Below are 22,045 nucleotides of genomic sequence, written 5' to 3' on the forward strand. Positions count from 1 at the left end.
AACAGTAGGAAACAGGCCTTAATAAGGGAGATATGGATAAAAATTTTGATAGTTTAAGGGAGTGGGGAGGGAAGGGTATACAAAGAACCTAGGGGATAAAGGGAAAGAAGGAGCTCAAGAGAGGTAGGACCATAGGAGAAGAGTATTATTAAGGGAGAAAGGGGGAATATGGGGGTACCTTAATTGGGGAAAACATGATGGAGGTATTAGACAAAGCGAGAGATATATAATGCCTAGTTAGTTTCAAAAACCAGAGGGAATGATGTTAGTCCAACAACCTACTGACAAATGATACATACAAGATCAAGAAATATATGTCTAGGTAAGGTTCATCTGAGAACAATTGGTCTTTGTCCAAGATTTATCTACACGGCACACAGTAATTAAAAGTACCAGACTGCTGGAACTAACCTTTTTGGATGTTTAGCAGACATACTTTGAGGCCTATAATAATTTGGTCAGAGGGACATAAAGGACACTTTTTGCTCCTTGCCCTCCTAGGTTGACTAGTTCCAGAGGACTATGAGCATCTCCCAAAATGTCCTGTAATTGTGGTGAGTCACCTGTCCTCTTGATCAGGAGGCCGCGGAGACCCCATGAGATGGACATGAACCAATGTCCAGTCTACAAAGAGGAGGGTCAACACAGAGGATACATTTCCTCCATGCTTCCAAGCAAAGATAGCCATGGTCGAGCAGGACCTTTCACTTATGTTCACATAGGCGGAACTGGTAAAAGAAAGGAGCCAGGGGCTCCTCCCAAGCCCATATCACCCCTGAGCAACAGATCCTCAAACGATGTTAAGAGTAAAAATAAACTGGTTTATCTGGGCCAACTGTATGGCCTTAAATACCCAAAAGGAAAGTATAACCAAAGATTAAAGGGGCCAATATAATTTTTTAAACGTCCGTATGCATAGCTAAAGCCTACATAACAAGAAACAATGCCAGACTGGTGATACCTTCTTTTGAGTTGTTGGCCAGGGTGGCCCAAGGGACTCCCAGCTAGTAACCCAACACAGAACTGGGAAAATAAACAGCAGACCCCAATGCTGTCTAAAGGAATATTGACAACTGATTGCTAGATGAGGAACAGCTGACCTCTGTAAAACAAAGACCTCTAGATAGGCTAACTAGATTGACCAGATGGATAAGTAGTGGGGAACGGCTGGGGATGCTGACAACACAGCAGACAGTAGCAGGGATATCAGAGTATAAGGGCTCTAGTTGGGGGAGGGAGGCTATGGGAGGGTGCCATCTGGGAAGTGGGTGTATAGTTGAATAAGATGGTTTCGGACGTTCTGTGTGATATACACACACAGAAAAAAAAATCAACAAATTAATAAAAAATGTTTTATATTTGAGGAGGAAGCATAAAAGTTTACATCATGTTAATTAGTAGAGGTGATGAACATTGCCATTGAAATCTACCCGATGACTTTATAGACATACACAGGCGCCAAGGATCTGAGTGCAACTGATTTGACTAGTAATAATCAGATACATACAGATTAGAGACACATGTGCCAACATCTCAGTGTTAGTAGCAAAAAGAATGAGTCTTTCTGTAAGAAACAGTACATTTTACAATGAAATGGAGATTTGTTTTGAGGGTTAAAAACTCATTCAATTTTATGTCTTACAGGGCTTATACTGAGTTCAATATTGTATAACTGTATTGATTCAACAGAGAACCTAGAAATTTTATAGACACTTTTGAAGGAGCTGTTGTCTTTGCTCTGGAAACTGTCATTGGGCATGTTAAAGCTGTAATGATATGCTTCTTCTAAAAACAATATTTAAAAAAAACATAACAAACAGCATATCCTGAAATACAGTTCTTCTTTTCTTTCTTTCTTTCTTTCTTTCTTTCTTTCTTTCTTTTCATATATATATATATATATATATATATATATATATATAAATAAAATGAGAGCTGGAAAGATGGCTCAGAGGTTAAGAGCACTGGCTGCTCTTGCAGAGGACCTCACTGTGGTTCCCAGCACCTACATGGTGGCTCACAACCATCTCTAACTCCAGTTCTTCCAGGGGATCCAATGCCTTCTTTTGGCCTCTGCAGTCACTGTACACACATGGTGCACTTATATACACAACAGGCAAAACATTCCATGTATATAAAATTTAAAAAATAAAAAATTTTTTTTTAAAATATTAAATGAACCACAAACATCTACAGTGGCACAGCACAGCTAGTAAGGAAGCTCTTCTGACTCTTAGGAGCATTTGCTAAATGTCAGGGGCTATTGTCCAGTAGTCATCTGCTACAGCTTCTTGGGCAGCTTTTATTATTTGGGTAACTGGGGATTGAACTGAAGGCACTGTGCATACTGGGCTTGTGCTCTAGTACTGAGCTGCATTCCCAGACCTCTTTTTACTTTCTCTTTTGAGACAGGGTCTCACTAAGTTGTCCAGGTTGACCTAGAACACAACTCCTTAGCAGCTGGGACTACAAGCCTGTGGCACCAGGCCTAGCTCAGGCAGCTCTTGATAGGAAGCGTGTTTCATTCTGCGCAGCCATTCTTCAAGCCAGTCTCAATCCCTGCTAAAGAGTGGTTCGATTAACTTATTCCTTACCAAAGATGAGCTATAGTTAAATCATCTAAACATAACCAAGAGATCAGATAAAATAATCCTCATCCTTACAGTTTGGTTAAGGTATTAATTGTCCACTATTAAATATTAATTAAATACGGTAAAAATAAATCTAGTTATATTAGTCCTAGGGTCTAAATTCTTTTTTCCTTCTTCTGAATTTTCTAAAGAAATAGGCTCCCTTCAAAGACTCTTAGTTAAAAGATGTAAAACAGTAAAAATAATTGTATTTTTATAGCTATTATATGGAAAGGAGTCATAAGGCAGAGCAAAAAATGGTACAGGACACTGTTGCCAGCTATCAACTAATGTGCTAAGAAAATAGACCCTTCTGGGGGAGAGGGGGGAGGCCAGGCCTATGGAGGGTCCCTGATCTCTCAGCCAACTACTACACAATAGTGCCCACCATCCAATGTGGCACAGATGAACACACTTTTTTAAGGAGAGGCCCTTGAGGTCGTACCTCACACTCCAAGCACAACTTCCCTTCATAAGCTGTGGCCGACAACTCACCTCGTCTTTCTCATTCTTCAGCAGCTGATGCAGATTCCTGTTCCTGCACTGTAATTGTCTGTCTCTTTCCTGAAGCCCAATCATCTCCCTCCTGGAGGTTTCCAGTTGCTCCTAAAATAGTAGGTATGGCACTTGAGTAAAACTGATGGGATCAGAACAAATGAACTCTTGGAAGATCAGTAACAGAAGTTACACATGTCAAACTGTTAGCTCAAGTCAAGGTTCAGTGTGGTGTGAAGTATTTATTTAAAATAACAACTATAGGGAGTGGAGAGATGGCTCAGTGGCTAAGAGCACTGATTGCTCTTGCAGAGAACCCAGATTCAAATCTCAGCACCCACATGGCGGCTAACAACCGACAGAAAACTCCAGTTCCAGGGGATTCGATACCCTCTTCTGATCTCCGCAGGCAGTTGCACAACATGGGTGCACTTACATACATGCAGGCAAATATACTCATACACCTAAAAAATTAAAATAAATTTAAGTACTATAAAGTTCATTGAAATTTATAGATCCAATTTACTTCTACATATATACCAAACAACAGGAACTTCAAAATGGTTCCTTTGAAAGGCTCTTACTCTATGACGCTGTCAGTGAACGTTTTCAGAATTTCTCTTTAAGACTTTTCTATTTCTAATGGCATGCTTCAGAAGACCTGCTCAGCTACAGTGACACACCATCCTTGGGGCACGCTTGACTTTAGGGATGAGACAAATGTGACTAAGGCTGGATGTGAAGAGGCTGAGAGCACCACCCTCTGTAGCACCTCAGCTCAAGTGCAAAGACTCTGTGAAGAATTTTTAAAATACTCGAAATCATATGGAAGCACAAGACCTTCAATAGCCAGAGCAGACGGAATAAAGCTGAAAGTATTCCAAATGATACCACAGAGCCACAGTAACAAAAACAACACAGCACTGGCATAAAAAGAGGTATGAAAGTCAACAGAAGAGAGGACACAGAAAGAAACCCACACAGCTACAGTCACCGAAGTATCAAAAACATACACTGGAGAAAAGTTAGCCACTTCAACAAATGGTGGCAGGGAAACTGGATATTCATATGTAAAAGAATGAAAATATATCCTTATAGGCCATCCTATGCAAAAATCAATTTAAAATGGATCAAAAATCTTAACGTAAGAATGGAAACTACAAGAGGAAATAACAGAGAAAATATGTTAAGTTACAAGCAAGTTACAAAGACTTGATGAAAAGTATTCCATCTAATAGTAGAGGAAATAGGAACAGGCGAATGGGACTGAATGAAATTGAAAAGGTTCTTCCCAAAAGGAATCAGTCAGCAGAATGAAAAGACAGCCTTTGGAATGGGAGAAAGGGTTTACTAACTGTCTGATAAAGGATTAATATCTAGAATCTATAAAGAACTCAAATCATTCAATAAATGGACAAGCAGATTGAGGAGACAGTTCTCAAAAGAAGATGGGGGTATAAAGAAGATTAAGATTGTTTGAGCTGTTCTGGATCAAATACACAAAAAAGCCAGTAAAAAATAAACTAATAAATTAAAAAAAGAAGAAATATAAATGGCCAATAAATATACAAAAAGTATTCAACATCTTTAGGTATTAGGGGAAAGGAAAATTAAAGCTACAGTGAGATTTCTTATTGCCAAGTCAGAACAGCTATCATCAAAAACACAAACAGCAACAGATGCTGGCAAGGATGTGGGGAGAATGGAATCTTTATACACCACAGTGGGTAAACTGGTGTAAATACTATGTAAGTCAGTGTGGAGGTTCCTCAAGAAACTAAAACTAGACCTACCATACTATATCACTCCTAGCCATATTCCTGAAGGATTCTAAATCAACATACCATCTTATACCATACTTGCACTTCCAAGCTTCTTACAGCATTAGTCGTAGTAGCTAAGGTATAAAACCAGCCTAGACACCTATCAATAGATGACTGTACAAAGGAAATGTGGTACACAGACATGATGGAATTTTGTTCAGTCCTAGAGAAAAACATGCAATTTTATCATTTGTAGGAAACTGTATGAATCAAGGGATTGCTGTAGTAAGCTAAAGAAGGCAAATCGAAAGACAAACACCCCCCACTTTCTCTCACATACTGAATCTGGACTCGAACGTGTATGTGTGCAAATGGCTTGGGGGGGGGGGACAGAGTGGTGAACCAAAGAGGCTAAGGGCAGGTAAGAGACAAAATACAGCATGCTTTCTCTCATATGCAGATCTTGACTTTAACTAGACACACATAGGCCGTGAAAACAGAAGAGCAGTAAAGGGATTGGGCTGGGGAGGGAAAAGGTGGGGCCAGTGAACTTGAGTAAAGTATAATAATATGTATATGAAAAGATCACAATGAGAGCTAGCAAGATGGCTCTGTGGTTAAGAGCACTGGCTACTATCTTAGAGGACCCAGGTTTGAGTCCCATCACCCACATGGTGGATAACCATCTGTAACTCCAGTTCCAGAGGATCTGATGCCCTCTATGGGCATTGCATGACATGGGTGCACTTACACACATGCAGGCAATACACTCATACACACAAAATAAAAATATTTTTAAAAAAGAAAATATCATAATGAAACCTATTATTTGTATACCAACCAAAAAAATTAACTGAAAAACAATGCCCTTTCCCACCTCCAAGACTTCAAGTAAGTTCACGTTGCTTAGAATGCCTTTTCCAGATGCTAGTGAGCTTCTTTCCACGCATTCTTCAAATCTCAGATCAAGAGTTACCACTCAAGGCTGGAGAGATGGCTCAGCAGTTAAGAGCACTGGCTGGTCTTGCAGTGGACCCAGGTTCAGTTCCCAGCACCCACACGGCTGCTAACAATCCTTTCTAACTGTGGCTCCAGGGGATCTGACACCCTCTTCTGGCCTCTGTGGGCATGCATGCACAGGTGCACTGACACACAGGCAGGCAAACACTCACGCACATAGAATAAAAATAATAAATGTTTTCAGAAAGAGTCTTTGCCTTCCTTCACCTCCCACACTAAGAACAATTAATGAGGCACTGAAGTGATTATGGTTCCATGCATCTAATTCCACTAGCCTGAAAACTCCTTAGGACTAGGACTGGGGTTTCACTCCTCTTTGAAATCTAGGGCTTAGTGAATGAACTACATACTTCCTAGAAATTTCATTAATTTCTGTCCACAATTCTTGCCAAGGTAAAATCCATATTAGAAGACACCCTGGAAAAACACCCTATGTTCTGGTTAGTCCTAATACACTCCTTAAAGGACGGGCCTTAATATATCCAATTTACCAGCATCATTATATTATATAGCTGCTCATTAGTTACTTATAAGGCACGTGGCCAATGGTACCCAGACACAAAAATACTACCTTCTAGGTTTTTAACTCTGCATCAGTCTAATTCATAACAGAACCTTCCATGGTCATTTTCTAATCTGGATTAATCTGTCTACAATTCACATTCCTTTTATAACCCTAGAAGGCACCAACTACCTCTCTAGCCCTGCACAGTTCCCTAGCCAGCCAAGACACGAGGTTGGATAATCTTAATCTGTAAGCAGAGGATGTACCAAAAAGGCACCAACTACCTCTCTAGCCCTGCACAGTTCCCTAGCCAGCCAAGACACGAGGTTGGATAATCTTAATCTGTAAGCAGAGGATGTACCAAAAGCTAAAGACACTATTAAAGAGATATATATTGCTACCACTGCATGTGATCTAAGGAAACAGCATTAGACAGCACAAGGCAGTGACAGGCTGGAAGGAGCAGGCACCACTGAGGAGTCTTGGTGCTTCCCCAGACCATCCCCAAATGTCTTCAGAGATGACCAAGAGGACAACAGCATGCCTCGTCCACTTCACAGCACTCTTTACCAACTTTCAGTTATAAAGACTCTAATATTCTCTTACAGTGCTCAGAGGTCTAAGATTCTGGGCTTATTTTTTGTTATCTGTTCTTAGAAGGGGGTGGGGGTGGGAAGAAGATATACAGGAAGAAAGAAGGTCAAGGATCAACAGATTAAAAAAAAGAAAGTTAATTTTATCAGAGAACACACATACGTACACAAAGGCTTTGTTCTCGTAAATAAGTCCTAATATAGAAGGACAAAATTGGTTTGAATTCATTACATACCTAATAATATACAACTGTAAGTCCATTTCATATCATGATTTCAAATACCTTGTTCTTCTCTTCAACATATATATTTAAATATAATAAATATATATATTTATTTATTTATTTAAAGAAAAACATAAAAGTTTTTTAAAGGAAGAAAAAGAAAACCAGAAACTAGCAACAATGTTCTACATTTTAATATAGTAGGTCAATGGGCCTGTGAAAAGTATTTCCTTTCTTCATAGAAAGGTTTACTACAGACTCTAGGAAACTCTGGTCCTTTCTAGAGCCCCAGAGACTTCCTGCAGTTAGCCTCTACCTTCTTTTATCATGGGGCCTTAGCTCCTTTGGCATATATGCCTCAAAAATACACTTCTCAGAACCAAGGATGCAGCATCTTAAGGCAAGATTTGTTGGATGGAATGAGGAAATCCTTATTTTATTTTCCCAGAGCATAAATATTTCCCAATCTAACTTTGTACAGGTTCAGCATGTCACTAAACAATAAAAGCAAGGCCTTCAATACAGATAATAGGAAGAAGTACAATCAATCTATATAAATCACTCGAAATGGCTTTCACCTATCAATTAAAAAAATTTTAAATCTTTAAGATATAATTATTAATTACTAAATAGATAAGTAAAATATAATATAACCCTGAATTTTGTTTGATAAATGAATGAACGGTTCTGGAACTAAATCCTATAGTAACAGCATTAAAACACAGGTTGATACGTAAACTGTACCTTAAGTTTTGCATAGCAGTTCTGCAGGTGGTCCATATCACTTCCCAGTTTCAGATTCTGTGTTTCCACATTTTCCTGAGCTAGAAGGTTCTTCCGCTGAAGCACAAGCAGCTCGTTCATACAATTTAACACAGCAACTATGTTTAACTCTCTCTTCGTCTCTTTACTTTTGGATTCTTCATATAACGAAGGAAAACCGAAAGTCGTCAATTCCTGAGAGGAGAAATGTTTTCTTAGGTCAGTTCTCTTGGGAAGATGGTGGTTAAAGGCGACAACGTTTCAGCTAGGCCTGACCATGGTCCACAGCACAGCACAATGACTACTGGTAACAACGTACTGTATGAAAACTGCAGTGCAGACCGAAGTTCCCATGACAAAAAGCAACGTTAAGCATACATGCCTGGGAGCCATCCCACAGTGTGTACATATTTCCAAACAGTATGTTGTACATAATAAATATATAGACTTTTAACTTAAGTGAAAATTTTAAATATGTAAGCTGATTTTTAAACGTGGGTTACTGGACAAAAAAATTTTTAAGTGTGTTACCAGAGAGAGACAGAAAATGCTCAGGTCATTAGGGAAATATTAAGTAGCCAGAGAGCAAAAACCTTAAAAGAATTCTAAACGATTTAATGGTTTTCTAGACTCTGCTACACAATCTCCTGTGATGTGGCATCGGCTGCCTGGGTTTGCGTTTCAATGAAATGAGAGTTGGAGACTCCCAGTAGAAAAGTCTGGGACGGTGGAGAGGCCGAGCTGCTAATCTTGTGTTACTTGTATTACACTAGGTGATTACCAAGGGTCTCTGCACATCGAAGCCGGCCCCTGCAGAACACTCATGCTTGGCAAGAGCTTTCCGGAAGATTTGACAGCGTCTACTTTAGAATACTACTGACATGCTCACTCTTACAGAAATGTATTACCTGATCAAGATAGGAAATGCTCTGTTCGATATTCTCTTCTGTGCAGAAGGCACTGAAAAAACTGTGCACATTTTTTGATAAAGGTATGGAAGAACACAGCACCTGCTGTGAGCACAAACTCGACGGAGACATCTTTGTTGCTGAGGTATATTGAGAAATACTTTTGCTTTCTGAAAATAAAAAAGCATTCAGGTGATTTATAAAAACGAATATAACTAACAATCTCCATTACCAAAATTTTTGAATTACGTGTAAAGTATTTTCAAATTAGCGCAAAGTCATTTTTATGTAAAATCTACACTTTTGTCCAAAATGATACAATTAAATTTGTGTTCTTTCTTATAGGTATGTTAGGTACCACCACACCTTGACTTCCACTACTGGGGATTTACACAAATAGGAAACCCACACTTGTCTACATTCAGTTTATGTGATAGTAGGAATTAAATAGACTGAAGAAGTCAATTAACATATTTCAAATGCATAGAAATTTCCCTCAAAAATAAACAATTGATTACCCAGCCAAAGCACATTCTCAGAGCTTTTATAACTTCACTCTAAGTGAAAATGAGGTATTTTATAAGCACTGATGGCCAGGGCCCCCTCTCCCTCCCTCCCTCCTTCCCTCCCTCTCTTCTTCCACATCTTCTATATCTGTGGTAACTGTTTTAAATTGAAAAATTCAGCTTTGGTTTCACTTATTTTGTACTCAAGTTACCTGTAGACAGACCTGGATCGGTAACAGTCATCCAATCTCCCATAGCAATGTCCAGAGCCAGGATACCTGAGGAACTGGTTCAGCACTGAGACATGTGGACCGGCTATAGCCACTCTTCTATGTAGGCATCTCCTTAGACTGAAAAGGACAAAATCATCTAACTTAAACCATGAACGTCAATACAAAACCAGCACATAAAAATTAGTTTGCATGTTCTTTTACAACAGCACAGTTTAGAGTATCTAGATACACCCTAGAATCATCTGAGAAGGGAATCTCAGTGGGGAATTATCTACATAAGGTTGGCCTATGGCCATGCCTGTGGGGGCTGCCTTGACTTTCCACTGAAGTAGGGAGACCCACCCTAAATGTGGGAGGTACCTCTCCAAAGCTGGGCCCTGAACTGTGTCAGAGTGAAGCAAGCTAGATGAGCATAAGGAACAAGCAATCAGCACCTGGGTCCATATGTCTCTGCTCTTGACTGTGGACCTGTTATGACCGCTTGTCACTAGCTCCTGCCTCTGTGACTTATCAATGATGGAGTGTGACTTGGATTGGAAGCCAAAGAACTCCTGTGCTCACCTAAGGCGCTTTGGTCAGGACGCTTAATCACAACAGAAATGAAACTAGAACATACACATGTATGTATGCATGACTATACATATCACACAGTATGTATCAAGGTTAAAGATGTCCCAAGGTTCACAGTCCTGATCTGACTCACAATGTAAGTCTAAGGCCCAGCAATGTACTAAGAAATACTTGTACTTTACATCCTTTAAAACTAAATTACAACTCAGCTGTGTACACGAGAAGAGGAGAAACTTCTTGGCCAGCTTTCCCAGGGTTTTTTTCCCCTAAATATATTAGCAAAACTTTAAAATTACAACCCCCAGTTCGACATAGACGTAGGCAAACACTCCCTTACATGTCTCCCTTCAGGTGACATCAACTTTTACCACCAACAGAAATTGCAGTAGCATGTATCAAAAGTTTTAAAACAGAAATATATCTGCATCTAGAAACTTCACTTACACAATTTTATCCTAATAAAATAACTTGCACAAAGACTCATTTATCTACAGGCCATTTTTTATGATATGGGGGAGGGGGAGAAGGACCCCCAAAACAAATCAGAAACATGTGACTGTGACTTCAAACCAAACTAGAATTCAGGTGGCTAAGAAACACCGAACAGGCCAGAAATACAAATGAGAAACCTGGACTACATTAAAACACAACTTTTTCATGTTTCCACTTTTTAACAGATAACAGAAGAGACATATTTCTCCAAAGAAGAAAAACAATTCAAATGAAATTATAATTGGCAGTTGGCAAGTGCTTTCCAGGTCAGGGAGGGAAGGCAGAGGGGTGAAGGCAAACTGGTCAGCGTGTGCCAACACTTCAAACAGCTGCTTCTCGGCCACAGGAAGCTACTCAGAAGAGAAAGCAGGTCCTACGCTGACAGATCTTTGAATTTTAAGTGATATTGGAATTTGGATTTTTAAATGAAGCCTTCCAATTTTTAAAGAGAAGCTAATTAAAAGAAAGTTTATGCTACTTATCCTGTGGGAAGAGGGAGTGGTGGAAGGATATGACAATTTCCTAGTTTCTAGAAATGTTCTATATCTTGGGCTTAGAGGAGGTTGGGTGGGTATACACAGGAATCATCAAGATGTACAGTTAAAGTCTGCACTCTTGACTGTAAGTTGTGACTCAAGCAACATTATGCAATAAGCCAAATAAAATAAACAAAAAAAAGTGTGTCTTTGCATCTGATGTGGACCTGTGGATCATTGGATCAACAGTTCAAAATTCCTCTTCTGATTACTTAACATGGTGAGGAAAGTCACATGATTGTTAAAATGAACATGCTTATACATTCCATAAGCATGAAGTGAGCTCTTACTATGTAACAGGCATGTTTTTCTAGGAACAAAGGAAGCCCTGCCCTATACAAGTTCACAGTCTGGTGAAGGTAAAGCAGCAGTAAGCCACCACAATGATTAGAACCTGAAAGAAAATATCAGATCATGAAATACAGACGTGTTAGTGGGGCACATCTAGACTAGTTAGGGAATGTTACACTGAGATGAGGTTACAGTTTGCATGTAAAATGTCCCTTACAGGCTCATGTGTTAAAGGCTAGGTTCCCCCAGCTGGACCACTATTTTGGGAGGTTGTTGGAAACTTTATGGGGTGGAGCCTCACCTAAGAATCAGGTTACCCAGGGTGGGTACTCCTTGGGGCTGTATCCTGCCCTGGGTCCCTTGCTGTACAGTCTCTGCTTGCTTTTCTATCACATGTTCTCCCATGATGTTCAGTTTCACCTCAGGCCCACAAGGAACCAGAACCATGGACAGAACTCTGAACCCAGAAACCAAAATAAACCTCCCTCCTTTAAAATTGTTTAGCTGAGGTATCTGTCCACAGCAACACAGAAAGTAGCATTTGAACAGAGACCTAAATGCTGTGCAGTCAGCCACAGGTGATCAATGACCAGTATGGACCAAATAAAGGAAACTTGAGGCACAAAGAAATGAACTTGGTAAGTAAGAAAACCATGAAGGCGACAGGAGTGTTTGAGACTCAGCAAACAAGCTAGAGGGTAGGAAGTTGGATTTCTGACCTGCAATGAAAAGCTATTGAGATTTGAGGCAGAAGGCAGCATGAACTCCTTCATGCTTGAAGGTCACTGTGCTTATGCTGAGTGGGCTGGAGGTCAGCAACAGCGAAGGCTGGTCACAAGAAGGCTACCGCAATAGCACAGGTAAGGCAGTCAGTGTCAGACCGCAGGGAAACAGAAACATCTCAAAGAGGGATGTGTTCTGGAAAAAGAACCTTTAGGACTCACAGATGGACTGAAATGTGGGTGAAGAAAAAGCAAAGCTGATTTCTAGGATACAGAGCAGTACACAATACAATACACACGAACACAGGGATGTTCTGTCATTCCACATGTTGTATCGCACAGAAGGTCATGCAGCCCTGCACTGTCTCTGGCCAGTTTCCTACTGTGCTCTGATGGAGAAGGCATCCTGAGCTACTGTACACTTCCCCCTGTCCCTCAACAGAGTTTCAGCAGCAGGATTAGAAGGGTAAAAAGGCTGAGTTTGCATCGAGTAAGAAAAACACATTAATTTTACTTTTGGCCTTCGGAGATAAAGCTACAACCAAAATATGGTACAAGAGAAAATGGACCCATTTATTCTACGGCAGCTACGCTTTGGGGAAATTACTTCACCCCTGAACCCTAGTTTTCTTGCTGGTAACTTACTATAATAATGACACTCTGCAAGTTTCTCCTCAGGACTGAGATAATGCACCAACTATTTACACAGTGCTTGGTATAGGACACATGCATAATTAATATCCATTATCACTACAGCAGCCTTACTCATTGCTATGACCAAACACCTCAGAGAATGGGGGAGGGGCTGGGTTTTTTTTTTTTGAGTGCACAGGTTTATATGAGTCCACCACAGAGGGGAGGACATGGCCAAGTGAGACAGCTCACAGCATGGTGGCCAGGTAGCAAAGACTGTATCTGCACTAGAAGGCTTTCTCCCACTGTTTGGAACAAATGACAGGATTCTAAAACTTGCAAGAAACACACCACTGCTCTAATTGAAAGATGAACACACATCCTTAGAAGATCTAGAAACTGACATCCTTATAAAAACATACCAGGTAGTGATCCAACTCTTTGGAATCAATAGGTCTGGAGCAGAAGCAGAAGAAAATCAGCAACCTTCCAAGAACTTTGTGTTCTTTTGTTAAGGTACCTGCGTTGAAGAGCTGGCTCAGCGGTTAAGAACACTGCTCCTGCAGAGGACTCAGGTTCATTCCCAGCACACAAATGGTGGCTAACAACCATCCTTAACTCTAGTTCCAGGAGATCCGATGCCCTCTATTGGCCTCCATGGGCACTGCACACTGGTGCATTTTACATACATGTAGGTAAAACACTCCTATACATAAAATAAACAGAAAAAAATTTAAAAAGAGTATCTGTAGATAAGAGACAATAGTGCTGGGCTGGTGAGATGACTCTCTGGGTAAAGGGCACTTGCTGCCAAGCCTGAGGACCTGAGTTCGAGTCCCAGGATCTACATGGTGGAAGAAAAAGAACTCCCTCAGTTCTCCTCTGACTTCCACACACCTGCTATGGTACCCTCTACACACACAAATAATAAATGTAGTTTTTGTGTTTGTATATTTTTTATTGAATTTTGTGTATTTTATAGAACATCTTAATCATCTTTATACCCCCTTCACCCTTGGCAGCCTCCCATAGCTCTGTCGTTTTTTTTTTTTTTTAAAGAGACAATAGTGCCCTAAGTACCTTTTCTTCTCATACAGAAGACTAAACATCTCCTACTTTACTCTGAATTTAGCTCTTCAGTATCTATAAGTTTAGCCTGTGAATTATTCCGTCCTGTTAACACTCACACACACACACACACACACACACACACACAAACACACACACACACAGTCATTTCTACTTAAATGTTCACAATGAAAACAGAAACTTCTATGAAGCAATTCCTACACAGCAAATAGCTTACTAACAGAATAGGATTTTATATCTGTTTTCTCACAATCTGAAGGTTCCGTGAATGTGCTTCTGTCAAGCGATGAAACAAATTATATACCATGAGACCTGGGAGAAAAGTCAGTGTACCAGTTGTTCCCAAGAAAGAAGACTTGAGGCTAGAGATGGCCCCACAAAGCCATCTTACTGCTCTTGCAAAGGACCCAGGTTTGGTACTCAGCATCCACATGGCCGTTCACAACCATCAGTAACTCCAGTTTCTAGGAGACTTAGAGCTCAATAAATCAGCTGAAAACCAAGAGGTACTTCAAGCAAAATTCTGCATTGTAGCTCACTCATAGTTAAGTAAGTCTTATTCTGGGTCAAGTAATCTGGATGCACCAGCAGCTGGGAGAGCAGCCCAAAAGACAGATCAGACCCACATTGTACATTTTATGATCAAAACATCAAGAATAAAGACTTTAAATGCCTTGCAAAATCTACTTTATTCATCTAATATTGGGGGGGGACAAAACTACCATGTAAACCTTACGTAAATCAGCATTCTTAGGCTAGGATGTGGGTTGGTGGAAGAACAAGTGCCTAGCATGAGAGGCCCAGCACTGTTAAAAAAATTACACCATTTTATTCCTGATTCCAGGCAGCAGCATGTGTATAATCATCTACTAAACTCCCTTGTTTGAAGTGTTCTCAACACTTTTCTCTTATTCATAAGAGAAATATTAATTGCAAGAAAATTACAATAATTTCAGTAAAAAAAGTTACATTACCACTTTTAAAGTAGCATGTTCTAAAGTGTAAATGCTGTGCCATTCCTATATAAATGCAGTCTTTTCTGGGAAAAAAAATGATTATGCTGAGCTTAAGCGATCTAGTAGCATTGTCTAGGTTAGAATCTCGACAGCACACTGGGAAGCAGTGAGACCTGTATTCAGCGCTGTGCTCATCTTTGGTGCATCTTCCTGAAACACAGCAGGTGTCCAGCAGACAGGTGTCCGGCTTCTGTGCCCCACCCCAGCTTTCCTCTTACTGATCCCAAAATGAATGCTTCTTCAGAAAGTGAAGATTTTCATAAATCTATCATTCTTCATGTCAGATTATTAGTTTTTTTCTGTATCAAAGGCAGAAAACTAGGGCCTGGAGAGACCCACAGGCCTGCCCAGGGGTGAGTTTCTCAGTTTTCAGAGTTTGGGTGCTTTTCATTCTCACTGCCTTTCAACAGGGTGCACAGAAGCACCTATAGCAACCGAAAGGTAAGAAAAAGGAAGGATTTCCACCTCATTTTCTTTAAAAGATTAAGTTCTTTTAATCCATTTTAAATGATTTCATTTAGAGCAAACAATTCTGATAGAAACTTATTACTTTAATCGAGGTAAGCGTGTAAACCTCAACCTCTGCTCTGCCACAAACAAGAGCAACTTGTTTATAAACACCTTCACCTGAGTGCGAAAATTCAACATTGAGACTAAGACATTTAGCACAAACATTTTAAGTTTTTTTCCACCACAAAAGTTCCTTGTTCTTCTTTCTACCCTCAGGTTCTAAATGCACATCAACAACCTGTAACACTTAGGCAGGGGAGCCCCCAAACCCCCGTTATCCCTGTTCCCGCTGTGATAGCTTTGGGTTATTCTGCTCGGTAAGTACAGGCTGGATTTAATGAGCAACTTTGACAGAGTACAAGAGCCATGAAGTGATTTTGAAAACTAGGTTGTGAAAAGATGTGGCTTCACTTGAGGTGGTTTTTCACTGTCTCTCAGATTCCTTTCTGGACAAAGCAAGCCATGCCGTTGTGAGTTGCCTCTGAGAGAGGACAACTTGTGACAAGGAACTGACAGCTGTGGCCAACAAAACCTGTGGCCTGCCAAGAGCGAATTAAAAAAGATATTCCCTCAGCCCTGGCCAGCACCTTGATGTTGGCCTACAGTGAGACCCTGAGCCAGAGACACCCACCAAGTCGTTCAAGACTCCTGACACATGGAAGCTGTGAGATAAATAATTGCTTGCTGTGTTAAGCTGCTAAATGTTGGAAAATTTGTTATGTAATAATAGATAACTCAAGTTTTAAAACAGATATACATTTCTGATGTATTTTATAGACATTCTGATGAAATGTAACTAAAAATGACAGCGGGTACTACAAATGCAAATGACTAGGTTTATGATAACGACATTCACAGTGTATTTAATCATTCTGTAGTACCGCTGGATGCCTCCCCCACTAGTACATGAACCTCTGGAGAGGTGGAAAATGTGCTCAAGGTTGGAGCCAAGCTCCTGAAACAAAGCAGGTGCTCAGCAGACAATGAACCGAGGCCCGCATACCCAGCGTCTGTGTCCCTCCACACAGCTCTGCTACTCCAGCCCAGACTCTAGTCTGTGACCCTCCACATTCTCATGAGTTTCATTCCTTCAGCTACACATATGCCTAGCTGAGCAGAGAAGTGTCACAGTTCCGTGCACCCAGAATCAATAGCAATCCATTCCTATGAGCACCTCACAAATTCCTATGTTCACATGGACAAGAAATTGTGCAAAGGAAGCAGCAATGGGAAAGGTACAGGTGTTGGGTCGAGTCTTTAGAAAAAGTGCTGCTCCGAGTTCCCATTTCTCCTGACCTCGTCATCCCCAGATCTGTCCCAGTATCTCCCATGGGAAAGGGAGCCCAACACTGCATCTTCATCATGAGAGCCTCTTTACACAGCACACTATTTTAAGCGTTCTTTCCAAGTTTCCATGAACTTCAAGCTTGAGAAGGTATAATGCCTAATCAGAATTTTAAAACAAACTTCCATCAAGTGTCAGAAAATAATAGCTTTCCATTATACAGGAACATAGTAACATGATCCCATCTGGGTTTCTAAATATTGCACAGGATTTCTCATAAACAGCTAACTAATTTTTCTGCTAAAATATCACAAAGTTACCAGATTGCTGGGATAAGAAAATAAAATTGTGGGCTGGAGAAAAGTTAAGAGCACTGGCTGCTCTTGCAGAGGATCCAGGTTTGAATCCCAGCATCCACATGGCGGCTAACAACTGTTCATAACTCTAGTTACAGGAGATCTGACACCCTCTTCTGACCTCCATGGGCACTGTACAACATGGGTGCACTTATCTACATGTAGGCAATACACTCATACACATTAAAATAAAAATATAAAAAAAAATTAAATTGTTGGGCTGGGTATGGTGGTACATGCCTTTAATTCTATCACTCAGGAGGCAAAGACTGGCAGATCTCTGTGAGATCGACATCAGTCTGGTCTACATAGTGAGTTCCAGACCAGCTGGGGCTGCAGGGAGACCCTGTCTCAAAATGACAAAAAAAAGTAAATAGTTAAAATCTTTAAAATTAGTATTTTTCTAAATTTAGTCATAGAACTGAAGAATTCAGTTATCAGCATGCTTTAAATGTCAATACTCTCAAAAACTATATTAACACATAATTTCATTCTAGAGACAACAGCTTTTAATTACAAATACCTTGGCTAATTATTGAATTGTCACTTATCAGTACAGAAACCACACTAAGTTTCATCTCAGAAAAATCTGGCTCACATATTTAAAATCTAAGCCTAACCTATACAAACACAGTAGTACAGGTATTTTCCACAGAAATAAACTCTTCAGTGGCGCTCCAGCGATAGAATCAGTTAGCATGCAGTATTTATATAGAAAGAAATCCTTCACAAAGAAAATATTAATATATAACTGAATAGCCCAAACTGAAAACTTGCTATTACCCTAGTAATTAGCCTTCATGCTGACTTTATGACTATTAGGAGGATTTATAGCTGTAGAAGGCAGTGTAAACCATGCTGGCCTCAAAGCCCTGGTCACTTGTTTGGGATCCCATCCTGACTAAGTCACTTACCACAGACTTACTTTCTCAGATGGTTTCCTCATCTACGGAATGAGGATGATAATATATATTTACTTCTTTTTTTTCTTTCACAACAAGGTCTCACTATGTAGCCCTGGCTGGCCTGGAACTCACTACATAGACTAGGCTGGCCTTGAACTTACAGAGATCTACCTGCCACTGTCCACCAAATGCTAAGAATAAATGTATGTGCCCCACACCTCTGCTTCAATAATATCTATTTTGTAAGGTTGAAGCAAGATGGAAAGCTGCATAGTATAGACAGGACACAGGGTACTGGTCTAACAGACACACATGCCAAACTGTTCTAAATGCTTTACATTTGTCCATTTCCACTGCAACCCTGTGCTATAGTACTGACCCCCTTCCAAGGCAATAGACAGAGGGGTTAGGTAATACAGCCAGGGTCAGTGAGGACAGGGAGCAGAGCCAGGATCCCAGCCCCAGTCTGCTGTCACTGTCTTCACCATCTGGTCCTGCAGTGCAGGAGAGCAAGCAGTCTCTCCTCTCTATTCTTCCTAAAGACTAATCCTATCCCCCAACTGAGCAGAGACTGCATAAAACAGTGTGGAGATGCAAATCACAACAAAGGATTTGATGAGAAGATAAAATTTTGGGCCCCTCCTAGCCAGGATTTGCCATTAGAAAGTGATTTCCTTCTTATCTTGGGGAGCAGGGCACTATATGCTATACTTTAAATTCCTCACATACCCTTGAATAGATGCCACAGAATGAGAAACTCTATGGTCCAATGGTAAAAAGAAAAGGATCCACTTGGTTTCAAACCAGTTCCACCACTTTCATCCTGAGGGCTAGAGAGATGGCTCAGCAGTTAAGAGCACTGGCTGCTCTTGCAGAAGACTGGGGTTCAATTCCCAGCACCCACATGGTAGTTAATAATCATCTGTAACTCCAGTTCCAGGGGATCTGATGCCTTCTTTTGACTTCCGTGGGCATTGCATGACATGGGTGCACTTACATACATGCAGGCAATACACTCATACACATTAAAAAATAAAAATAAAAATAAAAATAAAAGTGACCTGAACATGAACTTCCTGTGGGCTTGTTTTTCTCATCTGTGAAAGAAGAGTACAGTCTTCACCTCAAAGGACTATTTGGTGGCTAAAGAGTAAATTCAGCTACTAAACTCATAAACTTGGAAGCTTACGAATGTAAACAGCTTAAAAGAGTTCTCAATAAATGTTAGCTATTGTTAGCTATTTTACTCAGTGAAAAGCTTCCATCTTTTTAATAATAATGATGCAGAACTGTATCTAACCCAAAACTTGGAGCCAGAGAACAGCTGGGTCAGGTCAGTAACATGCTTGCTGTGTGTCCTCATTTCATTCCCTGTTGCTGTGACAAAATGCCTTGACAAAAGCAACTAAGGGAAAAAGGTTTGTTTGGCTCACAGTTCCAGGCTGCAGGCCAACAGTGACGGAAGTCAAGGAGGCAGGAACATGCAGCGACTGGTCTCATGCAGTCAAGAGCAAAGGGTGAATGGATGCTTGCACGCTTGTGCTCGGCCAACCTTCTCTGTAACAGCCTAGGACCCAAACCAAGGAGTGATGGGGCCCACTTTCAGGCTGGATCTTCCCACATCAATTACTGAAATCAAGTCAACCTGACTTACCCAAGCCCTCCTTGAGACTCTTCCGAGACTGATTCTAGATTGTGTCAAGTTGACAAAACCAGCCATCACATTATGCAAGCCATCAAGACATTTCCCCACAGACACGGCCATCGACCAACCTGATTTAGACAATCCCTCATTGAGACTCTCTTCCCAGGTGATTCTAGATTGTGTCAGGTTTACAATTAAAATTAACCATCATACTGTGTAAGCATTTGGACCCAAGTCTGATTCCTGGAGCCCACATAAAAAGCCAGGCATGGCAATGTACACCTGTAAGTCAGGCATGGAGGAGGCGGAGAAAGGAGGATCTCTGGGACGTGCTGGCCCACTCATCCAGCCAAATGATGAGAAACTGTCTCCCCCAAAGTAAGGTGGCCAGTGACTGAGAAAGACAACTGATGTTGACCTCTGGTCTCTACATGCACACACGCACATACATGGGCACACACACATAAAAAAGAAAATTCAAACACTATGTAATCTGTCTACTCTACTAAGACAAAAGTTCATGTAAGAACAGAAATAACTGAAAGGTAAGTCCAACCTAGAAGCACAAACAGGAGAGGCAGAGGGTGATTTCATCCTTTACATACTAACACACAAAAAGGACATTCTGATTAATTTTTACTTTTTTGTTCTTTCTGAATTCTCTGTAAATCAATGTGAATGTATTTTTTTTTCCTTAAGAAAAATGATCCACGTTTTAAAAACACAATGATAGTGTTGCTGAGTAGAGGAATGGGACCAAGAGCACCCTCTCAAACATCAAAACTGAAGGAACAGTGCCCTGGTCTAATGAAATTAAATACTTGTCTCCAAATTAATCGACTAACCTCGAGTATCCTAATGCACAAAGGCAAACAGCAGAGTTGGGCAAAACCTGGTTAGAGATGAAACACATTCCCTAGTGTTACACAGATCCACTGTGCAGAAGATAGAGAACTTTATCAGAAGTCAGTAGCTGGAGTTTTAGACCTCTAGCCAGCACTCTACCAAAGCGTGAAATGGGGAAATCAGTCCATACTGACTACACATTGCCACATTCAGTCACACACATCAGCAAATACCATGCAAAAACACCAGAGCCTGGAGCAGCATTTGAAATGGCAAGGAACCAGAGGTCTTAATATCCAGCAAAGAGCTAAAATCCAATATGCGTGGTACAGTCAGGAGGACTGTCTTTTATCCTGGTTAGAAAATGAAGCTGTGCGTGCACGGAATTCAAAGACCCTGTGCACTGAGAACAGGAAAAGTGTCATTTTCTTACATTTTTTTGGGGGGGTGGTGTAAGTACACACACACACACACACACACACACACACACACACACACACACGCAAGCACGCGCGCGCGCGCGCGCACACACACACACACACACACACACACACACACACACACACGCGCAATCTTTCAGTAAGTCAGTTATCTCCTTCCACCATGTGGGTCCCCAGGGACTGAGCTCACAGTTTGCCGCACGTTTGTCAGGCTTTACCTGCTGAGCCATCTGGATGGCCAGGAGGACCATTTCGAGAAAAAACTACACATATTTAGAAAGTTTATAAAAGTTACAAGCTATTACAAGCACCCTACGGATGGGGTGGAGGAATGGCAGAAGGACAGGACTCCCATTTCACACTTTATAAAGCTGGAGTGTTTTAGGAGCATATGTTGTTTGGGGAAACTTTCAGAGCAGGGCATTCGGCAGTCAAAGGAGACGGTCTGTGTACAAGCCTCACAGCACCATCCCACACAGCCTACTGCCTATAATGGAAGCCTCTGCTGAGACAAACGGCAAGCTGGGCCAAACAACTTTTTAAAATTACTATGTATTGATATTTCATTCCTAAAATAACATTTACTAAAGAATTGGAGACAGCACATAAATCAAACATAATTCATAAATTTGTGAATAGTTTTTTCAACAATTTAGTCTAAATTCAATTAGTGGCTATATAGGCCTCAAGGCATGGTCCTGGGACAAAACAGATTCCAAGTGTTCCAAAGCGCTAAATGATGGTTGCAAACACAGTCCTAGGGAACGTGTAGCTAAGGAAGCTTATTAAGCCTTGGGAGGTGAGGGTACTTTAGTGAGTGTCTGAACACTTAAATAGCCTATTCACATACTCTATGATCCAGCAAGTCCACTCTTAGGTAGAACTCCAGAGAAACTCTTGCATTTGCATGCTAGGGGTGGGTCCATGAGCAGCAGCATGCTCCACAGCAGCAGGGCAGATCAGGGCATAACCCTGCAACAACCTCAGCACCCACCTGCCAACAACAGAGAAGACAGGCTGGGGGCTGCTCCAAAAACGGGCTGTTACACAGCGATTGACACATAATAGAT

At 40.8% G+C, this 22,045-nt stretch overlaps 1 protein-coding gene across 4 annotated transcripts in view; it reads right to left on the reverse strand.

The window, feature by feature from the left end:
* Positions 1–22,045, reverse strand: part of Ssx2ip (SSX family member 2 interacting protein) — a 55,375-nt gene that overhangs the window by 27,347 nt on the left and 5,983 nt on the right. For 2 of the 4 annotated variants that reach the window (XM_008826239.3, XM_008826237.3), the window contains exons 2-5: positions 9,619–9,756; positions 8,901–9,070; positions 7,975–8,187; positions 3,126–3,236 (exon numbers count right to left, since the gene is read on the reverse strand). In XM_008826239.3, coding sequence (XP_008824461.1) covers positions 3,126–3,236; positions 7,975–8,187; positions 8,901–9,070; positions 9,619–9,661 — 537 coding nt within the window. In that variant the 5' untranslated portion in view covers positions 9,662–9,756. Of the gene's footprint in view, positions 1–3,125; positions 3,237–7,974; positions 8,188–8,900; positions 9,071–9,618; positions 9,757–13,305; positions 13,325–22,045 lie in introns of those variants that run through there. The other 2 variants (XM_008826238.3, XM_008826240.3) reach the window with 2 other exon arrangements.

The sequence above is a fragment of the Nannospalax galili genome, unplaced genomic scaffold, assembly GCF_000622305.1.
Source record: "Nannospalax galili isolate Female #2095 unplaced genomic scaffold, S.galili_v1.0 scaffold9, whole genome shotgun sequence".
Taxonomy (NCBI): domain Eukaryota; kingdom Metazoa; phylum Chordata; class Mammalia; order Rodentia; family Spalacidae; genus Nannospalax; species Nannospalax galili.